Consider the following 24537-nt stretch of genomic DNA (forward strand, 5'->3'; position numbering starts at 1 on the left):
CAGATTGTTTATGAGTGCTCATGCTGATTAGTGTGGCTGTTGAAAGGCCGCACAGCAAAACACGAGGAAGTGAAAAGGCTGTCGTCTAGAAGATGCGCAAGTCAGGCAGGGGGGTGTGCTGAATGGATATGAAGCTCATCTCCGCAGTGGTGAAGTGTTTGAGCTGTCTGGGAGTTTTTTGTGAATTATGGTCTACATATAGGAGTCAAAGCACCACTTGGATTTCTTGTGTATAGCTAGCCACCCGTACATGAACAAATGATGACACACATGTGCTAGAATGTGACATCTTTTTCGAAATTTTTTAACATTTATCCATTTTTGAGAGACAGAGACAGAGCATGAGTGGGAACAGGGGCAGAGGGAGAGGGAGACACAGAATCTGAAGCAGGCTCCAGGCTCCCAGCTGTCAGCACAGAGCCCGACGCAGGGCTCGAACCCATGAACCATGAGACCATGACCTAAGCACTTAAATGACTGAGCCACCCAGGTGCCCCCTAGAATGTGACATCCTAAGACGCACAGGACGGCTGAAGCAAAGGATCTCTCTGCCCTGTAGTCTGCACATGTCTCCACAGGATGAAGTTCGTTTGAGAAAAGCAATCCTCACCATCCCTTGACTATTAGAGAAGAATTATGATTTTAAAATCCCCAGCTCTGCTGTTCATTTGAATTATTTACATAAGCAAGGCTTCTCCTTCTTAAATTAAAATCGTACTGAAATATGCTTTTTTAGACTTTTGGGTATTCTCAGTTAATTTAGGCAGGCTTGAACAGAATGAAAATCTAGAAAATACTGCATTGTTTTTAAAGTTAGGCCTCTAACCTTTTATTTTAGAAGGTTTTTCCCCCCTCCACATTAATACACTGGCTTATTTCCATTTTTATGATATTTAGTTTTTATATATCATGATAATTATTATTTTGATACATTGAACATCACCCCCAGCCCCCACGCACTTCATTTTCTAGAGAGCCTGTTATAAAATACAAGGACGGTCTACTCCTAGTCTGTAATGATTACAAATTTTTCATAGATTTGATTGAACCACCTAATTCTGTTTGGAAACTTGATGTGATTTTTTTTTTCTACCCTCTTTTCATTAACTGCCAAAAAGGATACATGAGGAAAGTAAGTGTTTTGAATAAAACCAGAGCACTTGATTTACAAAACTAAAGGCTTGATTTAAAGAGTGTGATATGATCTTTAGCCTGGCTAGGTATTATTAAAGGTTTTCATCTGATCTTTTTTTTTTTTTTTTTTAAGTAGCAAAGAGATACATTATCTCAAACATGACTGCCGAATCTACTCAAACATTTGTTCTGTAAGGAAATTGAAGCATCATCACTTACTGATCCTATTTGATGATTTCCCAAAAAGATAATGAAAGCAAACACATAGAGTAATAGTTTACTTTTGATAAGAAGTGTTCTCAAAGCCTAGCAACCTACCCCGAAATGTTGAATAAATCTGTAGAAGTGAAATTTTAAAATGTATTCTGTTGTATTTTCACTGATATTTTCATGTGCTTTCTAACTCAAAGATAGTTAGATATGAGCTTCCCGCATTTTATAGATGGCGAAAGTGAATAACTTGTCCAAACAAAAGTCAGAACTCACTTGAACCCAACCTGTTTTCTCGCCCCTTGATACTCGGGGTCAGTCAGCTACATCAGAAAATACAACTTAAGAAAGAAAGTAGCGACCCGTGTTGGGCAGTGGAGAAGATGAGCAGTGAGGATTGGAGGGACAGTCCTGTAGTATCCAAGGCAGGGGCAGTATGCTGGGGAAAGGGGGAGATAGATGAGAGGGAAAAGGAAACAGCTGTGAAATTAAATTTCTTACCATCGCTCTGAACTACACCACAGTGGCTGTATGTTTCAGGATCTTCGTAACAGCATCATTTCCCAAAGCCCGCACATCCGGTCTCTGTACGTGTATTTCCACTGATACGTCCGTGGACGAAACACGGACGTGCTGTTAATGTGATGTGTGCCCTGTGTAATTCTGAGCTCAGAACACAAAGAGGAAGCCATGTTTTTAGCTTTTAAAACAATTGTATTTATTTTGAGAGAGTGAGAGTGCGCTCGTGTACAAGAGTGAGGGAGGGGCAGAGAGAGAGAGAGAATCTCAAGCAGGCTCCACACTGTCAGTGCAGAACCAGACACGAACTGTGAGGTCATGAGACCTGACGCTAAATCAAGACTCAGCCGCTCAGCCGAGCACCCCCAGGCGCCCCTGCCACAGTTAGTTTTGCAAGTTCAAACACTCTTATCTGCCAGGATCCCTGTTCTCTTTTAAACTAGGACATGGCACATGATAGGCTCATTGGAAGGGAAGTGATTCCTCTGCTGTTAGCAGGACACTGTGTCTTCCCCCACCTCTTTTCAGGGTGAGGAAAGGGAAGATACCTGCTCAAAGAAAGTGTGGAATTTTCCAAGAGAGGAGAGGGTTCAGAGTGCCTACATTGGTTGGTGGGGAGGTAGGGGGGGAGCGGGATGAGGGAGAATGGGAACAGAACAGAAACATTACCCGAAATAGGCTTATAAAACTAATTGCCCTGAATCAACAATTCATTATCATGGGTTTGCTTCTTAATAATGAGATGTTTCCTTCATTTATCAGGCTGGGCCTTATTTAACCTCAGGACTAAGGCTCCACGAAGTCAGGTACTGAAGGTGAGGTTGCCTAGTTAGAGGCAAGCAAGTACTTCCTCAGGGGGCAGTCCTGGTGTTTTCTAGGAAATGCTGGTTGGGGGGAGGGCAATGAATCATTAGCATTAAATCCTTTTTTTTTTTTTTTTTTTTTTTGCCTGCTAGCTTTCTGGCAAGCTGAAGAATTTGAAACTAATCATTTATTTATAATACCTCTTCATATTTTTTTTAATTAGGAATAAAATTTTATGACTGAATATTTTAAGCTATTAACTTTCGCCTTCATACAACATTTTTATTTGCTGTATAATTCTCTTTATGTGTACTCCAAGTAATAGATTGCTATCACTTAGAATTTTAGAACATTCCAAAAAAAAAAATTATTCAGCGTCACCATTATAAACTCTGACTTCAACTAAGAACACATCAGTGGGCCTTAGTTTTGTGATCTGTAGAGTGGGGGTGTTTGGTGAAGAAATAAAGGAAACCATTTCTTTCCCATAACGGAAGTAGGGATGATACCTGTGCTCATGTTGGTTAGTAGAAGTAAGTGATAGAATTAGATTGTCCTCATCTGATAGTTTAAACTGTATCACAAATCCTTCCTACCTACCTACCTCCCACCACCATTATTTGAAACAGTAAATCTGAGACCTTTAAGTTTTGTATCATTTGCCAGTCCTTGTGATTCCAAAGAATATATCACTAGTTATACACCACTGGGCTTGGTAAAATCCACAATTTACAGCTCCAAGGGTTTTTAGAATCCCTCAGCCTATCTGCAATAACTGTTAAGAAAACTGGATTAACATTTTGAATTTTAAAACTTCTACCCACGTGCTTTTTTGCCTAGGCATGAATGATCCATGGGGCTACTGATTTGTGTTAACTAATTTTTCCTCATCTCGTATGTCCCCTAAAAAAACAAACAAACAAAGGCAACAAGTGCATCTTCCGAACAACCTTTTGTGGTTCTTCTGTGTATGACCTGCTCTACCAGGAGCTCCCACACCGGCCTCTCTTGTTCCTCACACCTCTCATCTCTGGTGAAAGTCCGCCTTCATCTTTTACTTTTTTAAAAAGATTTTCTTGCTAGGCAATCTGCACCCGGCGTGCGGCTCAGAACCCTGGAACGCACAACCCGGAGATCAAGAGTCTCACGTTCTACCGACTGAGCCAGCCGGGCTCCCAGCGTCCCTTCATCTGGCTGACGTCAATCTTAAAGGCAGTTTTCTTAGCCTGCACTTTGACACTAGAAGCTCTGTATTTGACCTTGTAGCCTAAAACAGAGCAGGCAACTCTCGGGGACTGTTTTGAGAAAATATTTTCATTGTGTTCCATCTTTATTGATGAGTGAAGGGTGGCAAAAAATTACTTTTCCATCTCCCGTCTTTTTCTGCTTTACTGTGTTGTGTGCTCACTTTTTTTTTTCAAGTTTATTTATTTCGAGAGAAAGTGAGTAAGCAGGGGAGGGGCAGAGAGGGAGAGAGAATCCCAAGCAGGCTCCACCCTGTCAGCGCAGAGCCCCACATGGGGCTCAGTCCCACAAACTGTGAGATCGTGACCTGAGCCAAAATCAAGAGTCAGAAGCATAACCCACTGAGCCATCCAGGCACCCCTGTGTTGCCTGCTTACTACAGTACCTCTGTTTTTCTTTTTAAGATTTTTTTCTTTTTTTTGGTGTTTGGTTGCAGACACCGAAAAAGTAGTAAAGAGAGGGTAGGACATTGTGCAACTCAGAAAACACTGGGCCTGAGAGCTGGGAGCTCTGTCCTGCAGAGTAGCCTTGAGCAAGTTACTTAACTTCTCTGTTTCTGCACTCACGAGTTGGAAACAACAAGAGGATACCTGCGAAATGAAAAATAAGGGAATCTTGTCAACATGCCTCACAGGAGTGGTGCACTTGTTACAGTCAGTGAATTGACACATGGGTTGGGGAGGCTGTGTGTGCTTAGGGGCAGGGAGATGTGTGGGAAACCTCTGTGCCTTCCCCTCTGTTTTGCTCTGTAAAACTGCTCTAAAAAAATTAAGTCTTTTTAATAAAAATAAGTGAGGAACTATGTGAAATAAGATTCTCACAGCTGCTGTTTGTTACAGAGGTGGTAACTGAAAACTGCGTTCCTTCTCCAGCCCTTCAAATAAATTTCTGAATTAAATCCTTTGAGGGTAACCTCACAGATGATTTGATTTCAGTGTAGCAATGTTATTAAAAGTATTAACACATGACAGTATAACTACAAAAATATATACTCCTTAAAAATGCTGGCTCTTTCATTCATTCATTCAACAAATATTTATTGAGAACCTGCTAGGATCCAGGCATGGAGCTGGGCACCAGGGGTATAGCCACAAATAAAGGAAACAAAATCTCCAGTCTCATAAAATACAGAATCTTGTGAGCTTTCATCGAGGTCATTTATTTCCCGTAACATTTTTTAAGGTGTCAGCTTGCTCAAGGTGAGTAGGCTGTTTTGGCCTGCTGTAATGCCATATGTATGTACTGTTCTTAAACTTCACGCCGTTCAGGGTGCTGTTTTGTAGCAGAGAATTGTTTATTATTATGATTCTGCTATGTTAATGAAGAGGTACTCATTTGCAAATAACTGTTTAATCTGTAATTAAAATCTGGCAGCTCTCTTAAAAATAAAGACAGTTAGGGGCGCCTGGGTGGCGCAGTCGGTTAAGCGTCCGACTTCAGCCAGGTCAAGATCTCGCGATCTTGCGGGATCTCGCGATCTCGCGGTCCGTGAGTTCGAGCCGCGCGTCGGGCTCTGGGCTGATGGCTCGGAGCCTGGAGCCTGTTTCCGATTCTGTGTCTCCCTCTCTCTCTGCCCCTCCCCCGTTCATGCTCTGTCTCTCTCTGTCCCAAAAATAAATAAAAAAAAAAAAAAAAAAACGTTGAAAAAAAATAAAGACAGTTAAAATGCGTAGTCACTGGCCTGCTATATTGCATATGCAGTTGCAAAACATTAAGAAAGGCATATCGTATTCATCACTTTTAATGAATCTTTCACCCTGGTCCCAAAGTAAGCCCCTGATGGTATTCCTGTCATCCCGTCCATATGCTTCTGAGAGCATTAACTATTCTCGGGTCTGTGCATGCCTAAGTATAAAATCAAAATCTCTAGGGTTTTTTGGATCATATATAAGCAAGCTCTCTCTCTCTCTATATGAGATATATATATATATATATATCTCCAACACATTATCATTACCGTATCCTCATTAAGATGATGGGCCCCTGACCATATCCTAATGTTTGCTCAGCAATCTGAAATTCATGTATGCAAAAGGAATTTTTTCTTATCCTTTTGAAAGAAGAATGATAAATATTTATACAGCCTTAACTCTTTCAGGCAGGCATAGGATCATGTTTTAGAAATGACAAGAACAAATGAGTTGTAGATTTATCAATATTGGACAGTTTTCCTCCTCTCTCCCCGTTAAATATGCTTTGTCTTCCTTCTCTGAAATCCTTTGAGTCATGGCTTTGAAAAGGGAGCATAAGAGTTCTTTATCTCTGCTTCCCAGGCAGGACTGTTCCAGAGGGCTGGGGTCGGCCCAGCAGGACTGCTGACCTGGGCTCCTGGGGGCTGGGATTCTAACTCCTCCCGCAGACTTGGCTTCGTTAGCCAGTTTAGCATCGGTCTAGACTAAATAGTCATGTATCTGAAGTGTTGCTTTCTCAAAGTTACTTTGCTCTGAAGCAGTAATCGGATAGCGTCACAAGACGGTTCTGTACGTAAAATTGGAAGTCTCCCAGCTGCTTGAATCAGCATCTCCAGTAGGGGCTCTAGATGGGGAACTGAGGGATGTGTCTCAGCTCACAGGGCCATCTTCTTGTAGTAGACTGAAGCAGGAAATTCCAGAATTTGCTCCTAGCGGTAACAGGGCCACTGTCAGCTGTATTACTAATAGTAATCAAACCTCTCCACATACATACTGACTCCCCAAAACTAGGTTACTAATCAAAAACTTCCAGACTCCAGCCAAGTTGTTTTCATTGTTTCTTTCACGTGGGTCAACCTGATCCCCGAATTGTTACTCCCAGTCATTCTGCACTGGTCCTCGTGCCTTGGCAAACACGAAGCCCAGACCGTGCGTCAGCTCTGGAAGAGAGAGGAAGGAGCCGGGGGTGTTGAGACCAGTCCCTGCTGTCAGGCTGGGGCGGGCCACCTGTCCCAGACCCCGGTCCCAGCAGAACCCTGCTGCCCGAGTCACTCACTGCGGGACACCTGGCTGGCGGTCCAGCCTTCTCCATGGAACTCCTAATTTAGAAACACAAGGAATGGCCTTACCCGTTACTGATTTCAAATCTCCCTGTTTTGTTTTTAGAAGAGGAAACTGAGGCCCCAGAGGGAAATGACTCGCTCAGAGTCAAACAGCTAGTTAGGAGCAGAGGTAGAACTGAAGGCCTCTTGACTCTCTGATTAGTTCTTCTTGAGCTCTCATCCTTTTGGCTGGGGTCTGTCTTGGAAGGGAGGGAGACTGGAGGGGCGCCTGGGTGGCTCAGTCGCTTAAGCGTCCAACTCTTGGTTTCTGCTTAGGTCATGATCTCACTGTTCATGAGTTTGGGCCCCGCATTGGGCTCTGCGCTGGCAGCACAGGACCTGCTAGGGATTTCCTCTGCCCCTCCCCCACTCACCCCCTCTTCAAAATAATTAATTTAAAAAAATTTTAATTAAAAAAAAGGGAAGAAGATTGTACGAGTATACCCAGAAACCTTTGGTAAGACATAAGGCGGTAGATCAAGACTGTGGCTGTTAGGAGAAATCTAGTCACTGGCGATTAAAATACAAACCTGTTGTCCTTTAAAATACGAAGCGGCGTAGAATTCGCGATAATGCATCATCATATTTGCATGCCCTTTTAGGCAACATTTTAAGGTGGAAATAGGCAAAGAAGTAAAAACAAAAAATACAAGGTGATCTATGAAACAGGAGAAATTCAGTGGGAGAGAGGATTTTTAAAAATCCACCCTACCTATAGGAAGGATGATGGAAACCGGCTTTTGATTGCCGTGTGGTTCACCATGCAGAGGACGGCCTTTTCGTATTTAAGTGATATCCCAAGGTTTATTTTAACTGCTCACCGCCACGTGCAGTATAGCATTAAAGTGCCTTCCCCCCAGGTCAGCAGTCTGTACTGTTGTTAATGGTTCCACTATTCAGGGTCTCTCAATTCCTGCAATATGGTAACTTGGTGGCAGTCTGAAACATCCAGACCTACTAACTAGGTTCAGTAGGATTCTCTCAGCTACTCGGTGAGTTGGCTTTGGTTTCTGCTGTTTAGTCTTTGGTAACCATTGCGAGGTTCCTGTCTGCATACGTGATAAACGGCTTTTCCTAGAGCCACTCACAGACATGGCAACACTGGGGTTTAAGTAGACTATATAATATTGTGTTTGGCAGGAGAGGCCATTAGAAAAGAAATCAAAGCAACCCTCATAACTAGATTCCATTTTGAAAGGTGTTACTGACCAAGAAATAAAGCTCAGAATTGGCAATCGTTTGGATTAAATGACTGTGCCCTTTTCTCTTTCCTCCCCACTCAGCCCTTCCTCCAAAGTAGATTGATAGAAAGAGTACATGGGATTACTTGAAGCTTTCATCTTCCTTCGTGATCACTGTGGAAGAGGATTTTCTTTTTATTCTTGGTTTAAGTAGAATCTTTATTCCTGCTTTAAATTTCATATAAAAACTACCCCCCGCCTGCTATACAAAAACTACCGTGTCCACCTGCAACCACAGTTTTTTAGGGTTGAATTTTCTATATACTTTCTTCGTCGTGTATCACCGAGAGGAAATAGGGACAGAGGGTCGTTTTCAATCAGACTGCTCCCATTTAAGTTCCACGACGTGCACGTGCAGGCGTGTGCGCATGCCCACAGCTAATGACTGGTTGCAATAAACTTTGGTAAAATTTCCGTTTACCTTCATCACCTCTGAGACAGCGAAGTGACATTAAAGGGGAAAAACAGAATAGACGAAGAGAGACAAATAGATCAATTTTCTTTAAATAAAGACATTTTAGGGGGGAACTAGCATTCATTTTTTTGCTGTTGTTGTTTTGTTATCATTGCCATTCCTCAGTATTCTATACCTATAAACTGCCTAGCAGGACTTGTATGTGCTTGAAGAAGCTGCACTTTCACGGCAGGAGAGGAAATCAGAATAAATCAGAGATGCAGGTGCACAGTAATACAAGTAGGCTCTTTCCCCTGCAGCCTGAATGCCTGGCCCATAAAGCAGAGGCTCTGGAACTGAGCTCTCAGGGTCTCCCGGAGCTAAGCCAAGAGGTATGGGGGGAGCGGGAGAGAATAATTGTTATTCAGTCTTCTTTAATGAGAGGTATTGCCCGCTGCTGAAAGATTGTGGCAGTGTCTTTTGTTATGCTAATTAGACACCATTAGCGCTTGGCTGCCTTTGATTTCTGCTTAATCCTTTCTGCTTCCTCAGCCTCAATCCTGGCTGGCAAATGGGGGAAAGATGGTGGGATATAGTGCATGTGTTATTTATTACTCACGTCTATGCAGAGTTCTTCGGTAACAGGGTCGGTAAGGAAAGGTTTATCTTACCAAAGGTGGTATGTATGTCGGACATTCATTATTTGGCTTTTTTAGAAATGAATTTGAGAATGCTCGATCTCTGCCTTTTTAGTGGAAACACCATTGTTTTGTTTTGTTTTGTTTTTATAGGGCTGCTTTCGCAGCCACACGAAATGGGAAATTTAGATGGCCTCCCCTTGGTTGCCTGGATCTCCCAAATAACAAAACAAAACAAAACAAAACAAAACAAACAAGCAAGCAAGTTGGTCATGCCTTAGCTATGGGGGAGCCTGTGATGGACCAGAAAAACGGAAGCAAGAATAAAGATCAAAAAGAGGAATTTCCCAGTTCACAATTCCCACCTTTATAATTTATAGATATGTGTGCGTTCTTTCCTAAAATTAAATTGTTGCATCTATATGATTACCAAAATTAAGAATGTTTGTGGTGAGTTAAAAAAATTTTTTTAAATCACCAGTGAAATGGATTTCTGTTAAATCCTTAAAAATTACATAATAATGGTCTAGAGCAGCCATGTCCAATAAAAATGTCCTGTGAACCGCAGATCGTGTTCTAAATTTTCTGGTAGCTACACTAAAAAAAGAAAGAAAACAGGTAAATTTTAAGAATGTATTCGATTTGACTCAATCTGTCAAAAATATATGCATGTAATCCATACCAAATTCATGAAATAGTTTACATTCTTTTATTCATGTTAAATTTTTGAAATCTGCTGTGTGTATTTTACAACACCTCTCAGTTGGGATTTGCCACGTTTTCAGGGCTCGTGGCCACTGTGCTGGGTGGTGCGGGTTTAGAGTTATTCAGTAACTCACTTGCCTAAAAACAATTGTCAGTATAAAATCCATTTTTCATGTGATGGATGCATATTACGGGCTGTATGACTCTGGCCATGTCACTTGATCTCTAATGAGCCCTAGTTTCCTCATCTATAAAATGATGTATTTGAACTAAATGATCTATTAATTCTTCCACCCATGCCAGCTCTAAAATTGATGATTTCAAAAATCCACATTTAGAGTCTGGGTGTACTAGAACTTATCCATCCTTGCCTATCACGTAGTGTTTGAAAAGAAGCCTTTCACCCCGGAGAAAACTACAAGGTGTCCTGCAGACCAGGCCCGTACCGTTTTTCCTCCAAATGTCCGGAGCTTTCTTTGAATTCTTCTGAGTCTTACACTGCAGTCCTGTTTAAGAGAATGAAGTTACCTGGCTCTCAGCAGTCTTCACGCAGTACTTCCGGAATGAGGTTCCGGAGGAAAGAGGTGAGGGCGAGTGGCAGGGAATCCCTGCACATCACTAGAATTACATAAACGCTAGATCTCTAAAACGCAGTGGTCTCTCTTTCTTTATCTGTGTCATCTGGCTAATTTATTGTGTTATCAGTGAAACAAAAATCCTAAAGATGCTTTCCTCCAGGAAAGGTGGTCTGTTAATTAGTTCTGAGCTGGTAAGTGTGACCATTTCTGTGCCTTTAAGAGAAGCTCATCAAAGAAGATTGACCCGGATGTGCTGAGGAATGACTGGGAGAGACCAGTGTGAAAAGATCAGGAAGGTGGAAGCGAATGGGATGGAGATAATTGTCCAGCCTTAGAATTGGACTATTAAATAAAAAAGGGTTCCACAGAATATCTCATAGTGGTCTCATTTAGTCATCCCATTAATAAGATCTCATGGATAGATATTACTGGCAACATCTGGCCTTGGGACTTGAGATAAGTTTTAAATGTTGAGCACTTTCCTATATTGCCTGGGCATTGTCGAGCTTACCTGGTGCAGGAAAAATAGATCTAACATACTTTGTTCCGGGTCTGCAACGAGAAAGGGAAACTCGTTCGGGTTTGTTAAGAGAGTGGATCTCATGTTCTATGTTTTTAACACAGTTTTTTTTGTTTTTGTTTTTTTTTTAATTCCACAAAAGCATTATAGGTAACACCTTAGAATGTTCTAGAATACCAAAAATGTACAGGCAGGTAGTTAAAACTTGGTTGTTTTTTGAGTTGGAAGTTCAGTTAGCACACAGGTCTGCATTTCTAATGCTGGAAAGGGATCTGATTGGCATTTATCATGTAACTATTTGCCGTAGAGAATTATTTTAACCAGATCAATAAAGCACAGTTACTGTACTATGACTGTTGGCTCTCAGCCAGCAGGTGACAATAGCTCTGTTACTAAGAATGGGATTTTATCTCTCACTGGGAAGAGACTCCCTTAGATTGTCTTTTCTCATGGTAGAGTGGGCACATGGCTGGAAAAAAACCCAGCCAGGGACTGAAGAAGACAGGGCACAGGGCTGTTGTTAGAAGAAATGTCACAGTCTGATTTGATTCAAGAGAACCACCTTGGGTCTGATCTCTTTATATTGCATCACTGCTTTTGCAAAGAGCCAAAAATTGTTTTTTGCCGTTTTCTTCCTGTTTCTTCTGAAACGTGAAGAAGGAACGATAACATCACAAAGATACTCAGGGTAATTAATGGATATGCATAGATGAAATACTTAAAGGTATGGATATTCTACCCCAAGGGAACAGTTTTTTTCCCTATTGAATGTATTTTTTCCTACTAGTAAGTAGAGCTAAACAATATATGGTTTTTCACCTAGCAGATACTGCTTTGAAAAACTCTAATAGCATGTATTTTCTGTCAGTGTCTAAGAGCCCGATATAAGTCAGCCCCTTTGCGAATAAACCGTCCAGCGTCTCTCAGGAATCTGTAAGTAGACCAATAAACTGATGGCAAGGATTTTGAGTATGATGGACTTGGAGTCTCATTACTTGTTTTCTGTGCTATCATCATTTTTGACACACATTCCTGTGTCGTGGCCCTTTCATTAGAGAATGGAACTGTTGAGTAAGGATGATATTAAATTTTAATGTTATTGCTATTATTACTGTCGACTGTTTTTACCATTAGTGTGCCTGGTTCTTTCATTCCAGCTTCTGCACGGCCAGAAAACAGGAGTGTGCATAAACAGTCAGGAAAATTACCGTATACCCTGGAGACCCGGCATCACATGCTCTGCCTGTTGTGAATGATGAATCAAACTGGAAAGGTTATCATTTTCATTAGCTAGGAGAGAACAAGACCACACTTTTCTCCAAGTGTAATTACAGTGGTTCGCTGGCAACATTACACTGCAGTAATTAGTCTAAAGGTGTATGTGAGGGCAGGCTTTTGCACAGACACTAGAAATATTATTTCAGAGTTTAGGGTCACAGCCTTGTGTTTAACATGTTCCAGGCAGCTTGGGGTGGGGGGGGGGGTGGGGTGGGGGGAACTAATTTGACTGGAGCTAAAGAAAGACATTTGACATTTTCCAGAGTCATGCATTCAGAAGCCAGTCAGGTAGAAAAACTGTATTTCGTTATCTACAAAAAACAAGAAAACAAAGAAAAATAACAAAAAACCCCCAACAGCTTACCTGCAGAAATGGAATGTTGGACTATTTCATAGGGTAAACAGAGATAATATTCAGGTTTATTAGGAATGGTATATAAATAATTACGAGAGCTTTTGATAGATGTGTTCTAATCTCCTTTTTCCCCCTAAGGCAACTGGACAGAAAAATTAATTTCTGGAAACTTTTCAGAGGAAACAAAATAATTTCTTTACCTTCCTATTAACTGTTTCAGGAAAGAAGTGCTTCTTTTACAGTGGTCCTCAAATATATATTTGTTCTTTGTGAATGTTTTTTGGACCCTGAGCAGTTACACTGAAATATTGAGGTCTCTCTAACCTGACCCTCCAGTTAGGTTAGAGACTAGAATTGGAATTTCTTTTCCAAACCTTCTCTCAGGTTCTCTGTATAAAGTGAGATAGAAATGAGGGGTGGGGGTGGGGGACTAATAAAAAGAAATAAACTTTACATATAGTTTACACTTAAAGTCATATACAGGAGTTTCAAAGAAACCTTTTACTTCTTCAAGTGCAGGGAGTCCTTCATAAGTAACACTTCTTCCTGAGTTGCAGGGAAAAGTCCACATAGTCTAATGTCTTTGTTTAATGTTGTGTTGCTTGCCTGCCTTCAAGTGATTCTGTTCAGTGTCTCTCTCTAAATCCTGGAGGATTTAAAGCCCCGTAGGAACTTTCCAAGGACGAACGGAGAAATAGAGCAGACTTGAATGAGCATTCACTCAGCAACCAAATTCTGTTGGAAACCACTGCTCTTCAATGCAAGCACGTGTTTCACGTGTGTCATCTGGGCATATGGTTAGAACTGATGTTTCTCACAACTTCAGGCACTTAGGAAAGTTTAAACATAGATGTGACACAAATAACACAGCTAGCTGATGATGTAACGTACTAAAAATTCTACCCAAAAATTGAATTTTAAAACCCTGCTTTTTGTTTGTCACAGATGTTTCTCTACCCAGGGGCAAGTCACGCACAGTGGAATGAGATCTTTGACGTCGTCCCCTTTGTCCAGCTAGCACTTAAGTAGGAGGCACCAGGTAGCATGGCCTTCCGGTTCCAAGACTTCCTTTTCTGCTCTCTGTCCGAGCCACTGACCAAATCACCGCATCTTGCCGGCTCTTTCTGTGGAATCTGAGATTGTCAGACCTGTGTCCGGTTCTTACCTTCCTGGTCTATTTAGGGAACCTCTGCCTCTGTGGGTAAATAAATAAACAAATAACTCGGAGAACCTTTCTACCGGCCTTTCAACAAGGCCTGGAGAATTGTGCCTCTCGCGTGTTCCTTCACATCGGCTCTCGGAGATCGCCAGGAATGCAGGGTCTTGTGAGTCCTTGTTCTATACCCATCCCTCGCTTTGGTGATACGGTCTGTGAAATGGAAGAAGAATGGTTTTACGAGACTCTTCTTACAATTCACTTTTCATAAAACATCGTTCTAAAGTTAGGTTACAATGGACCAAGTTCTGCACACCCTAGGAAAACAGCTTTCTATGCGGACATTTGATGAATACAAGACAAAATGGGCCCACTTGCGAGAGCAGGTGCCAGGACTGACGACAGCCCCTTGTACGAATGTCTTCAAGGTCAGACTTGGTAAAAGGAATCTGAGTTTCCCATAGAAATCCTTAACTTCCCAGCCCAAGTTCCTAAATTCTCAAATGTTGAAGAAATTAGGGGCACCTGGATGGCTCAGTCAGTTGAGTGTCCAACTCTTGATCTCGGCTCAGGTCATGATCTCACGGTTCATAAGATCGGGCCCCACCCCTGTCAGCCTCTGCGCTGAGAATGTGAGCCTGCTTGGGAGTCTCTGTCTCTTTCCTCTCTCTGTCCCTCCCCTGCCCATGTGCTCACTCTCTCTCTCTCTCTCTGTGTCTCTCTCTCAAAAGAAATAAGCTTTAAAAAATAATTTAAAAAAAATGTTGAAGAAATTAAATGCACATTTTAGTTAATCAACTGTATAGATTATATACCTATAAAGAAAATCCGAGGCAGAAGCGTTGTCTTTGTTAGGATTATAAAACAAGGGCTTTGCTGGGAAGATTTTGACCGGCTTCTTTAGACTCATGTCACTAGACAGCTTTTTGAGAGACTTTGTAACTATTTCTTTGGTGTGCATTAGAGATCACATTACTTTAAGTGCAGCAAGAAAGTAGCTGTAAATTTGCAGAGGGCCATAAGCGTATATTTACTTTAAGGAAAGCAAGCCTGGATGTAGAGTTCGTGTTTCCTCCATCGGAAAGCTCTCGGGCTCACCAGGCCCTAGCCTGCCGATCTACCATGAAGAGTGACCTAGAACTTTGGAACTGAAAGGTCCTTTACATGTTATGACCCACTTCCCCATCAGCCTGACTCTCCTCTACCCACCTGCAGCCAGTTTCACCCACCCCTCCCTTTTGTGGCAAGGAATGTGAAAACCCAAAACGTCACATCTCTTTTATCTTAAAAAAATAATCTGCTCAGACCCCGTGTCTCCCCCCACCCCCCGCCCCAGCATCTACATGTGATCCTGTCAAACCTGTGGCAGCTAGTGTTTTTGAATAACCCTCCCTGAGATGCTCTCTCCTAAGTTCTGCTAGAACTCTGCACCCCTGCTTCTCCCCACACTTCCAAGTGCCCCCTTCCCTCCTGTCCTTGAATGTTCCCCCCATCTGGAAGCTGCCTCGGAACCATGCTTCGGGCTCACAGTTCCACTGGCATCTTAATTTGCGCTACTGGTCACGATCTTTGTGCAAACATTTACTTTAACCTCTTACATATTCTGGGGAGTTTGATCGCTTCTTGAATAGCACAAGCCATCTTTGTGTTAAGTTCTTCTGCAGAAGACTTGTCTTAAGCCAGTGCCGTAACCTTGCCATCCTGTCAGTGATGGTGAGGTAGCCAGAGGAGAATATCAGAATGTCAGGTGAACGTAGATGTCGCAGAACTTCGGATGAGACACGGTGTATTCTCCATCATTCTCCATCGGTAAAACACACGAATCCCTTCCAGTGGATTCTCTCTGCCTTTAGCACATTACATAGCTGGGCCGTGGCTGTCCTCATGGCCTAAGGATATCTGTAGCTTTGCCCTTTTTCTCCAGATTCCCTGCTTCCCTGCCCTTCCCCCCCACCCCCACCCCCCAACTTCTGGCCCAGACCGGGACAACCTTGCTGGTTGGCAGAGACATTCTTAAGGCAAATCAGGACAATTACCCTAAATCTTGTTTGTTATATATGGGTCCTTAACCATGCTGGGTTATCCTATGAGGTTGGGGAGAAAACAGTTGGAAAGTAGAGGGCGAGGTAGCTCATTTAGAAAAAGATTTGAGCCTTATAAGCAAACCCTTGGTCCATAAGTCCCTTATTGTCACCAAGGCAAAATTGCCTCTTCGAGGGCGTCCCACCTGAACTTCCCTCCTTCCTTGGCGTCATTGGTGTTTTTAAGGTTCCTTCAAATAGTCACTTCTCTTAAAGGTTATATTTGATACTCACTTCATTGCACCTTCATTCTGTGTATCTGTATTCTGTATATCTTCTTTATGTATGAGAGCATTTATTATTGTTTTTGTTGGTTTTTTCAGGGGGTTGGGATAGATTGCAGCAGCTTTTGATAAAAGTCCTAGTTTCTTAGGCTCATTTTTTGCTAAGTATCTTCTGAGGAACTTTAGGAGCCTCACCAGTGAGACAGAATCTGTGGCCGGGGGGACACAAGGCAGAGATGTTTGCCGCCGTAAATCACTGCACGGAGCTGTTTTCCTGCATCCTTTTGGCAAATGATAGTTAAATACTCACCTACAAAGAGTTCTCTGATGGATGATCGAAAGCCTTTCCCTCTACTGTACAAACATAGCAAGACTTTCAAGCTCTGTGTATGTATTGCTATCATTGTTAGTACCTCCAGGTAAAATAGAACAGCCCAGAGATGATGACTACAGCCGTCCACATTCATACAAACAAGAGGAAAGAAGCAGCCTACGTTTTCAGTGACACTGCAGTCTCATATTGTTGTTAATTTCCCAAAAACTTAACGTGAGATCAAGTGTAATTGCAGATTTCCTTAAGAACCATTGACAGATACTTATCTTAAGTTATAAGCAACTCACACTGTGAACTGTGTGTAAACATTCTAAGTTTTCTTCCAGAAGAATATACTTCAGTGAAACCCAGTATCCATCAGTCTTTTTAAATAAACAGAGCCATTCCCATTCAACGCTGCAGTTGGGGAGACTTTCTTTTGTTGTGAGTTGATTTTTAAAAGAGATTAATGTTGCAGCAACTTCCTATTCGTTTTCAGGGAGTGAAATAAGTCTTTGATAAGGATCATCCTCAAGACCTTACGACCTTTGGCTCAGGGGGCTACATTTTGAATGAGGTGGTAAAAAAGATAGTAAATTGCAGTGTGTTTAGGCATTGGCATTGTATGACGGAGAAGGGTGTTTGGTGTTTTGTTTTGTTTCTAATTATTAGGTGGTCTGTTGAGTGCAGCTGTGTTTATGTTTCCTAAATGCTAACTGCCTGAACATGGTGACAAGTCCCTATATCTGAGAATAGGGACTGCTTTTTAAAAATCTTCTTGTCCATGTGCTTTAATAATGGAGGGTTGTCTTTATCAAGTAGCAAAGGCAAAAATAATTTGGGGCACAGTCATTCAATCCAGCTAGTTTGCTACATCAGACGTTTTGACAACCTTATGAAAAAAAAAAAAAGAATTGATACTTTAAATGTTGCATTTAGCAGTGGAATAAACTTGGAAATGGTGGAAGTTTGTAGACTAGTCACATTTCTTTAACTGATGTTTTGGTTGATTTAACTTCTTGGTTATTAAAGATACACACTTAGATCATAAATGTAGATTGATCCTGTAGAGAATTAACAGTCCCATATTTTTTCTGTCTTTCTTAAAAAACAAACAAACCAATGAGCGTAAGGTCATGGCTTCAACAAAGAAGAAACAGTTTCTTAGGAGAGAGAAAAATGTATATAATCAGTAAATAGCTATACGAATTTAATCGGTAATTTCAGAATCATATGCAATGCGTGACATGTTTAGATGCAAGGACTTAATGACTAGTTTTTTGAGGCATTTTCTTCAGTGTGACATCCGTCATAACTCAAATTAATGTTTATTACTACTCTACCGTTGCGAAAATATTTTCATGAATTTGGATTAGAAGCAGCTTGTCCTGGCTTGTTTTGCAACTTTGCTTCAAGAAACAAAGTGATACTTATAAGACTTTTGTGTGTCTTAGACGCCTTAATTAACTTCCTCTTAGGTGGAAAGAGGAAGCTGAGTTTTGTTTCTTAGGTAAGAACATAGGATTGCATGCTATGCTCATTTTGTATTAGCGCATAGATAATAATGTCTTTCAGGAAAGGTGAATCAGTGCTTCCTGTATTAGCTGTTCAGTGAGTAGCAATCCGGAGTCTGCTTTCAGTCCGAGAGGACACTGCCTACTGATCCAGAACTCTTTGGGCGGGCAGTTTTCTTTGGGATTCTCAGGTTTCTGTCTTTACCATTCCTTTTTTTCTCCCCTTGTCTCCACAGATCGGTGAAAGACAACAAGTGTTAGTGACAGAAGAATCTTTTGATTCCAAGTTCTATGTCGCACACAATCGATTCTATGAGCAGGTGAGAGACACTTCTGCGTTAAGTTCTCAACGCTTTCTCCAAAGTGAGAAGGTTGTGAAGTAAACCACTTCAAGCAAAAGGAACTTCAAAGGGATGGACGGTGGTAGAATCTTGTCACCGCAAGGCTGTTGTACAGCCTCCAGCTAGCTAGACTAACGGGGGCTATCTCGGTGGCTCAGTCTCCAAAACAGCCTCCACAAAGGAGTAGCTGTGTTTTAGTCCTCCTTACTCTTAGACCGGACCAGCTGTAGGCTGTGGGAGCTCAGGAGGCAGCTCCCCCTGCCAGAATTCTGCAGCCTGGCAGGGCACAGGGGAAAGTCCTGCCCAGAGAACAGGAAGGATGTCTGCACGGGCGACATCAGCCTGGAAGGGCCGGGATTTCCTCTCACTGTCCCAGCGCTCACTCAGGGGGTCGGTCGCCTGGTTGTTTTTTGAGTTGTGTTTAGTTTTAGTTTTTTTTTTTTTTTTTAATTTCCACCTTGATAAGAATGCTGGGCAAAGGGAAAAGAGTCCGTTCCGTGGTTTCAACTCAAACAGTGTGACTGACTCTGGAGACCAGTATGGGGATCAAAACAGCTTCACTTTGAGAGTCGTCTTCGAGGGCCAGCTCGAAGGGCCCCCCACTCACGGGCTGCCCCCTCCCCGCCATGAGCTGGCCTGCCTTGCCGCCCCCGGAGCCAGCCAGGTTCCTGTTTCAGCACTTGGGACTCTGCTTCCCCCGGTGGTCCTGGGAAGGGCCCAAAAAGACATGGTGTCTCCGCTCCTACATGGGACACTGTCCCACGGGCCTAGGGATTTTGAGGGTCCCTCCTGGATTGTGTTCACTTGTCTTAATATCAAATGGGTTTTCCTGCTTTTTTTGTTCCTTTCTCATCAGATGAAGAGTGAATTTTCTTTTCTGTGGCTCATGGCTGAAATCAGAGCTCGGGAAGCCCCTCAAGGCCGCTGTGGGCAAGTCAGGGAGAGGGAGGCCGGGGAGGCCGGCTGCCTGTGGTGCAAAGCAGAGTGGCAGGAGCTGGAGCGCCCCCCTCCCCGACCTCCCCCTACTCTCCTCCCCCACCGCACCCATGCTCCACATGGAATAACCCCACCCGGGGCCCCGCAGCCCCCGGAGACTTGGGAGGCTCCTGTCAAGGCCCACGGGAAGCCTGTCCTGTTCTGTCCCAGGCCCGGCAGAAACTACAGCAAGGAGGTGTCCCCCGCACTCCTTCCCCGTTTTCCATCTCATTAGTTGCCTCCAGAGAGCCGTTTTCCTATTCAGGCCAACCTGCTCAGCCCCGGGGAGGAACTCGATTGTATTTTTGGTCGCCTCTTCCCTCTCTTTTCTCTGCCATCTGGGTTTTTGCCTCAGCGGGGAACTTTTTTCCCCTTCATTTTAAAGGCAATGGCATGCCTCATTAGCTGTTTCCTCCAATTTAAAGCAGTCAGGCTTTTTCCAATTATTAAAACTGGAGGGGGAAAAAAAAAAAAAAACACTGAGCCCTTCATTCAGATCAAGGCAGCAGATCAAGGAGAGTTATTTTTCCCCCGGAATAGCACCACATCTCTCAGAGACGGTTTACTCCAGAGATTTCCTTGTTTTATGAAAACCGATGTAAAAGGGCTTTCATATTCTGATACTGAAGCCTTGTAGTTCCTGGGCTTGCCGTGAGTCATTCACCGCCCAGGTGACCTTTCTCCTACCCTCGGATGAAGCCGCATGCTCAGTGGTCATGAAAGAATCAAACCCGGAAAGACCGAGATCCCAGAGAAATTGGTTGGGGACCGCCGGCGCCTCTGTGACTTGCTGGTGTCCACAAGGAAGCCTATCAAAGATTTCACAGGCATTCTTTTTCCGAGTGAGATGTGTTCCAGCAGGGGAGAGCGTATCTAGATATCAAAGGATTGCTGGATTAGAATTTAGGCTATTTATTTTGGATCCCACCTTAAAAAGACTGGCACGCAGCCGTGGCTCTGAAAGAGAAGCGTGAGGGAAACACACTGCGTGCAAACCAGCGACAGGTCCCCAAAGGAGCGAGGCATCTGCTCGAGGTGAACAAGTACTCTCCGTCAGACGCCTTCGACCGGCCGGCTGACGGTTTCCCGTCCACTCGAGCAGGGGATCCTGGATGGAGGTGGAACCTGGGTGCATTTGATAACAGAGGGAAGGCAGGGAACGGGAACCCTTAGTTCCAGGAGTCATCCAGCCGCAAACACCGGCGTTTGGGATGTTAAGAAGGCCGCTTGTACACGTTCTTGCCCTGCCTCCCCCGCCCCCAACCAGAGCACACGCCCACGCGCTCGCACACGCTCACATCCACAGAAACGTGCAGGCCTTTGATTTGAAGCGTCTACTCAAGCCATTCTTCTGACAGCTGCCTTGGCAGGTAGTAAAAGTATAAGGCTTTCATCAGTGTTGTCTCCGTTCTCTTCATTGCCCGGGACAGCCCAGAGCAGAATATCAAAGGCCTGTCCAAAAGTGACTGGCTGATTGCTGGGGGATTTCCCGGGCCTGCCTACCACATGCCTCAGGACAGCAGGCGTCCCGCAAAGAGAGAGCATTGTCTGCCGCCCGGCAGGAAGCTCCTTCCAGAAATGCCTTCCTCGCCCGCGATCTCCAGGTCCTTGAGCAGCTGCAAGATGGAGCCTACTTGGGACAGGATCTCAGAGCGGGAAATAAAGGAGCTTAGGGGACAAAATCTGAATGATACAGTGTGGGCTTCAGTTAACAGTGGCACATCAGTATTGGCTTGCTAATTATATGTCTTACTAGTGATAGGACACTCACGCTAGGAAAACTGGGGGCGAGCTGTACAGACACCCTCTGCCTTCTGGGCAGTGATTCTATAGATCTGAAGTGGTTCTAAGATTTGATGTTCACTTAAAAAAAAAAAAATTAAGCCTTCTGAACTTTTTTTCAAGGTTTTAGTGCCAAAGGACCCCACATTCATGGGGAAGATGATCGAAGTGGACATTTATGAATCAGGAAAACATTTTATGAAAGGGCAGCCGGTATCAGACGCCCGAGTATACACGCCATCCATCAGCAAACCATTAGCGAAGGGAGAAGTCTCGGGTTTGCCAGAGGTGAGTAAAAAGACGCTTTCCTCTCTACCCTGCTGGCAAAACAGCAGCTGTAGAAGCACCGTGACTCCAGCCCACGTTTCCGTTATCGTTTGGAGTTCCCTTTTTATGCATGCATGAGGCTTTAATCCTTTCTGACAGATTGAAATCTGAATTAGGAAGATGCATTTTTGCCGATGCCTCTAGCTCTGCCCCTCTGCCTGGAGACGAATAGCTGTTTCTGCTTCCGGGCCAGAGCGGAGGGCAGGAGGCAGTATTTTCAGGTGGAAGATGGAACGCTGAGGACCATCTGACTGGTATATTTCGGTGTCAGCAGATCCTGAGTGGAAGGGGGTGAGGAAAGGGACATTTTCATGCTTTACAAAGCTGTTTATCGCACAGTCAAAAGCCGCAGTTAAACAGGCACCAAACTGTGTCCATCCGGTGTGTGCGGTTAGGGACCTTTCTGTAGGGCGTCCGTTGAATATCTGCTTTGGTCACGTGGAGTGAAAATTAAACAATTTTTTTTCTTTCTATAAAAAAGTAACCTGACCCCTGTTTTATACCTTGGTGTAAATATGGCTGTTTGCCAACCTCTCTCTTACATTTCATTGAGCTACAGTTGTAAAAGCTGATGGAGTGTGAAATGAAAATGTGTGTCACATTTCCAAGCATCATTTGATGTCCTTTCTCCAACACAATTGTTAAGCACTCCAGAAAAAATACGCAGCCATGACTTCACATGCGGAAAAAGGGAGAAGTGATATTTATCTGACCGTACAATTCCACAATTGTTTAAGTACGCGTATTATCTTTCCCCTGAAAATAAGTCACAACGGCATGTTAATTAGACTTTGAGAGTAGTGACAAAGAGGGCCCTCTTATCTCCGTTCTCACTTAACGTGGTGATGGACTCTGGTGTCCAAACATGAGTGACACCTCTCACGAGCCTGACAAGTGTCTATGCACAGCCATCTGACCGATAATGGAATGACGCACACCAGCCTCTGTCACAGCCCCGCCAACTGTGTGTCGTCCTCAACAGGGAGTGAACTCTAATACTGGATAAGCATAACCATGAATGTTTGCTGTTGTTAAAAAAAAGAAAAAAAAATCCTTGGGGTTTGGGATGGATGACCCGGAAGGAACAGTATAATCCAGAATTTAAATTTTACTGCTAGAGAGTCGGCTTTTGATGTGTTAGCTAATACTTTAGAAATTAAAAAAAAAAAAAATTGATGTTTGTTTATTGTTGAGAGAGAGACGGAGAGTGAGTGGGGGAGGGGCAGAGAGAGAGAGGAAGACACAGAATCCGAAGCAGGCTCCAGGCTCTGGGCTCTAGGCTCTGAGCTGTCAGCACAGAGCCCCATGCGGGGCTCGAACTCACCAATCATGCACGACCTGAGCCGAAGTCGGATGCTTAACTGACTGAGCCACCCAGGTGCCCCAATACTTCAGAAATTTTTAAAGGAAGTTGGTCTGTGGTGGTTGTTGTTTGCTTTTCTACAGAGCGTGTATTACAAGGTTGACTTTAAAATTGCCACAGTGAGGGGCGCCTGGGTGGCTCAGTCGGTTGAGCATCCCACTCCTGATTTTGGCTCAGGTCACGATCCCAGAGTCATAGGATGGAGCCCCACGTCAGGCTGTGCGCCGAGCACAGAGTCTGCTTGGGATTCTCTCTCTCTCTCTGTCTCTGTCTCTCTCTGCCCCCCTCCCCCACTCACGTTCTCTCTCTCTCTCTCTGAATGATAAAATAAAAATAAATAAAAATTAAAAGAAAATAAATTGCCACAATGCAAAGGACTTCACAGCACGTGGCAGTAGGGGGCAAACTATTATCTCAAAGACCCTGCCGGATGTAATCCCATCAACGTGTGTCTGTGGAAAAGGACAGTGTTCGGAAACATTATCGTAAACCAAGAAAAGCAGTGCCCTTCTGTTAGTTCCTTAACTATACTGTTTCTTGCTAAAAGGGCAGCCCCATTTAAATTCCGGGGGGTGGGGGAGCAGCCTTTTCCCCTCTGCCTTCCTCCCTGCCTCCAGCCTAGAAAATGTGTTGACATCTGTTCCCACCGCCAGCCTCCCTCCACCCTGGGCTGTCCGAGATCCTTGCTAGGATGTGCTGGCCCTCCTGGCTTTCGAGGAGGAGTCTTAGAGTATGCATGAAACCAAAGGGTTTGGGATTATCAGTTCGGATGCTTGCGTCGAGAGGAAATCAGGCAAGTCTCTCGTTACCGTGTGCGACTTCCTGGACATTAATGAGCATAGCTTTACACTTCATTATTTGTCAGCTTTTAAAGATACGCCAGGCTCGGGGTCCAGAAAGCCTTCTTTAATGAATTTGTCCTGATGTTAGAAATGTTGTTGCTGATGGTAGAAACCAAAATACATTAGGCAGGAAGAGAACACCTACATTTTTGTAGAATTTAGAAGTAGTTGTTAGAGGTGAAAACCATGCTTCGGGCACTTGGAGCTCTGTGAGCACTCGTAAAGGTGCTGGAACTCTCGAATGAAAACATCAGCTCACCTGCGTGGATGAAGCATGGCCTTGGGGTCAGACGGACCTGACTTTGCCTCTGGACTTGCCAGTTTACCCGAGCCATGCAACTCCCAAGCTTAATTTGGAATCATAATGCGTGGGAATCATAATGTCTATCTCATAGGGCCGTTGGAAGGAATACGTTCTGGAGTGCCTGTAAACCACCTGATCCTGTTCCTGGAACATAGCACACAGCTACCAAATGGTTGTTTCCCATTTCCCTGAAATCTAGTTGCGTCTAGAAAGAGCAAAACTCTGAAGATGACCTGGTACTAATAGTCGTGGTTTTGTTCATTGTTCCAGCCGTTCTCATGCAGGACACATTTACGGAGGTCAGCGTGGGGGGTGCGTCTCTATATATTAGGATCATCTGTTCAGATCCAGAGGCCCAATCCCATCCGAATGGGTTTCTGCATTGTGTAGGCTTTCCTGAGTTTTTCTGGAAGGATGCCCCCTGCCATACACTTTGTAAAGAAATCCAGAAAGGTCAGAGCATTTAAAGCAAAACACTGTTAAAAAATTATTGTCCATAGTAAATGCATTACCCTAATTGAGAATTTGATAATCCTGTAAGTACTTAGCCCTATGCTACTTTAGAGTTGTTTTGTCTCATTTTAGGCCCTGTTGACGTCTTTTGATAAAACTGGTGACAGGTACACAGACTGGGGGAAGAAACACAGACTGGGTGGGCATCGTGAGATCCAGATTATAGCC

At 43.6% G+C, this 24537-nt stretch overlaps 1 protein-coding gene across 1 annotated transcript in view; it reads left to right on the forward strand.

Annotated features, from left to right (window-relative positions):
• Positions 1-24537, forward strand: part of CDKAL1 (CDK5 regulatory subunit associated protein 1 like 1) — a 664701-nt gene that overhangs the window by 610036 nt on the left and 30128 nt on the right. Inside the window, exons 14-15 of the mRNA XM_047101748.1 lie at positions 18159-18242; positions 21144-21308. Of these exons, the coding sequence (XP_046957704.1) occupies positions 18159-18242; positions 21144-21308 (249 nt within the window). The remainder of the gene's footprint in view (positions 1-18158; positions 18243-21143; positions 21309-24537) is intronic.

Source organism: Lynx rufus, unplaced genomic scaffold, assembly GCF_022079265.1.
Source record: "Lynx rufus isolate CCGP_SWC_20201006 ecotype Redwood Valley unplaced genomic scaffold, mLynRuf1.p SCAF_6, whole genome shotgun sequence".
In the NCBI taxonomy this organism is placed as follows: domain Eukaryota; kingdom Metazoa; phylum Chordata; class Mammalia; order Carnivora; family Felidae; genus Lynx; species Lynx rufus.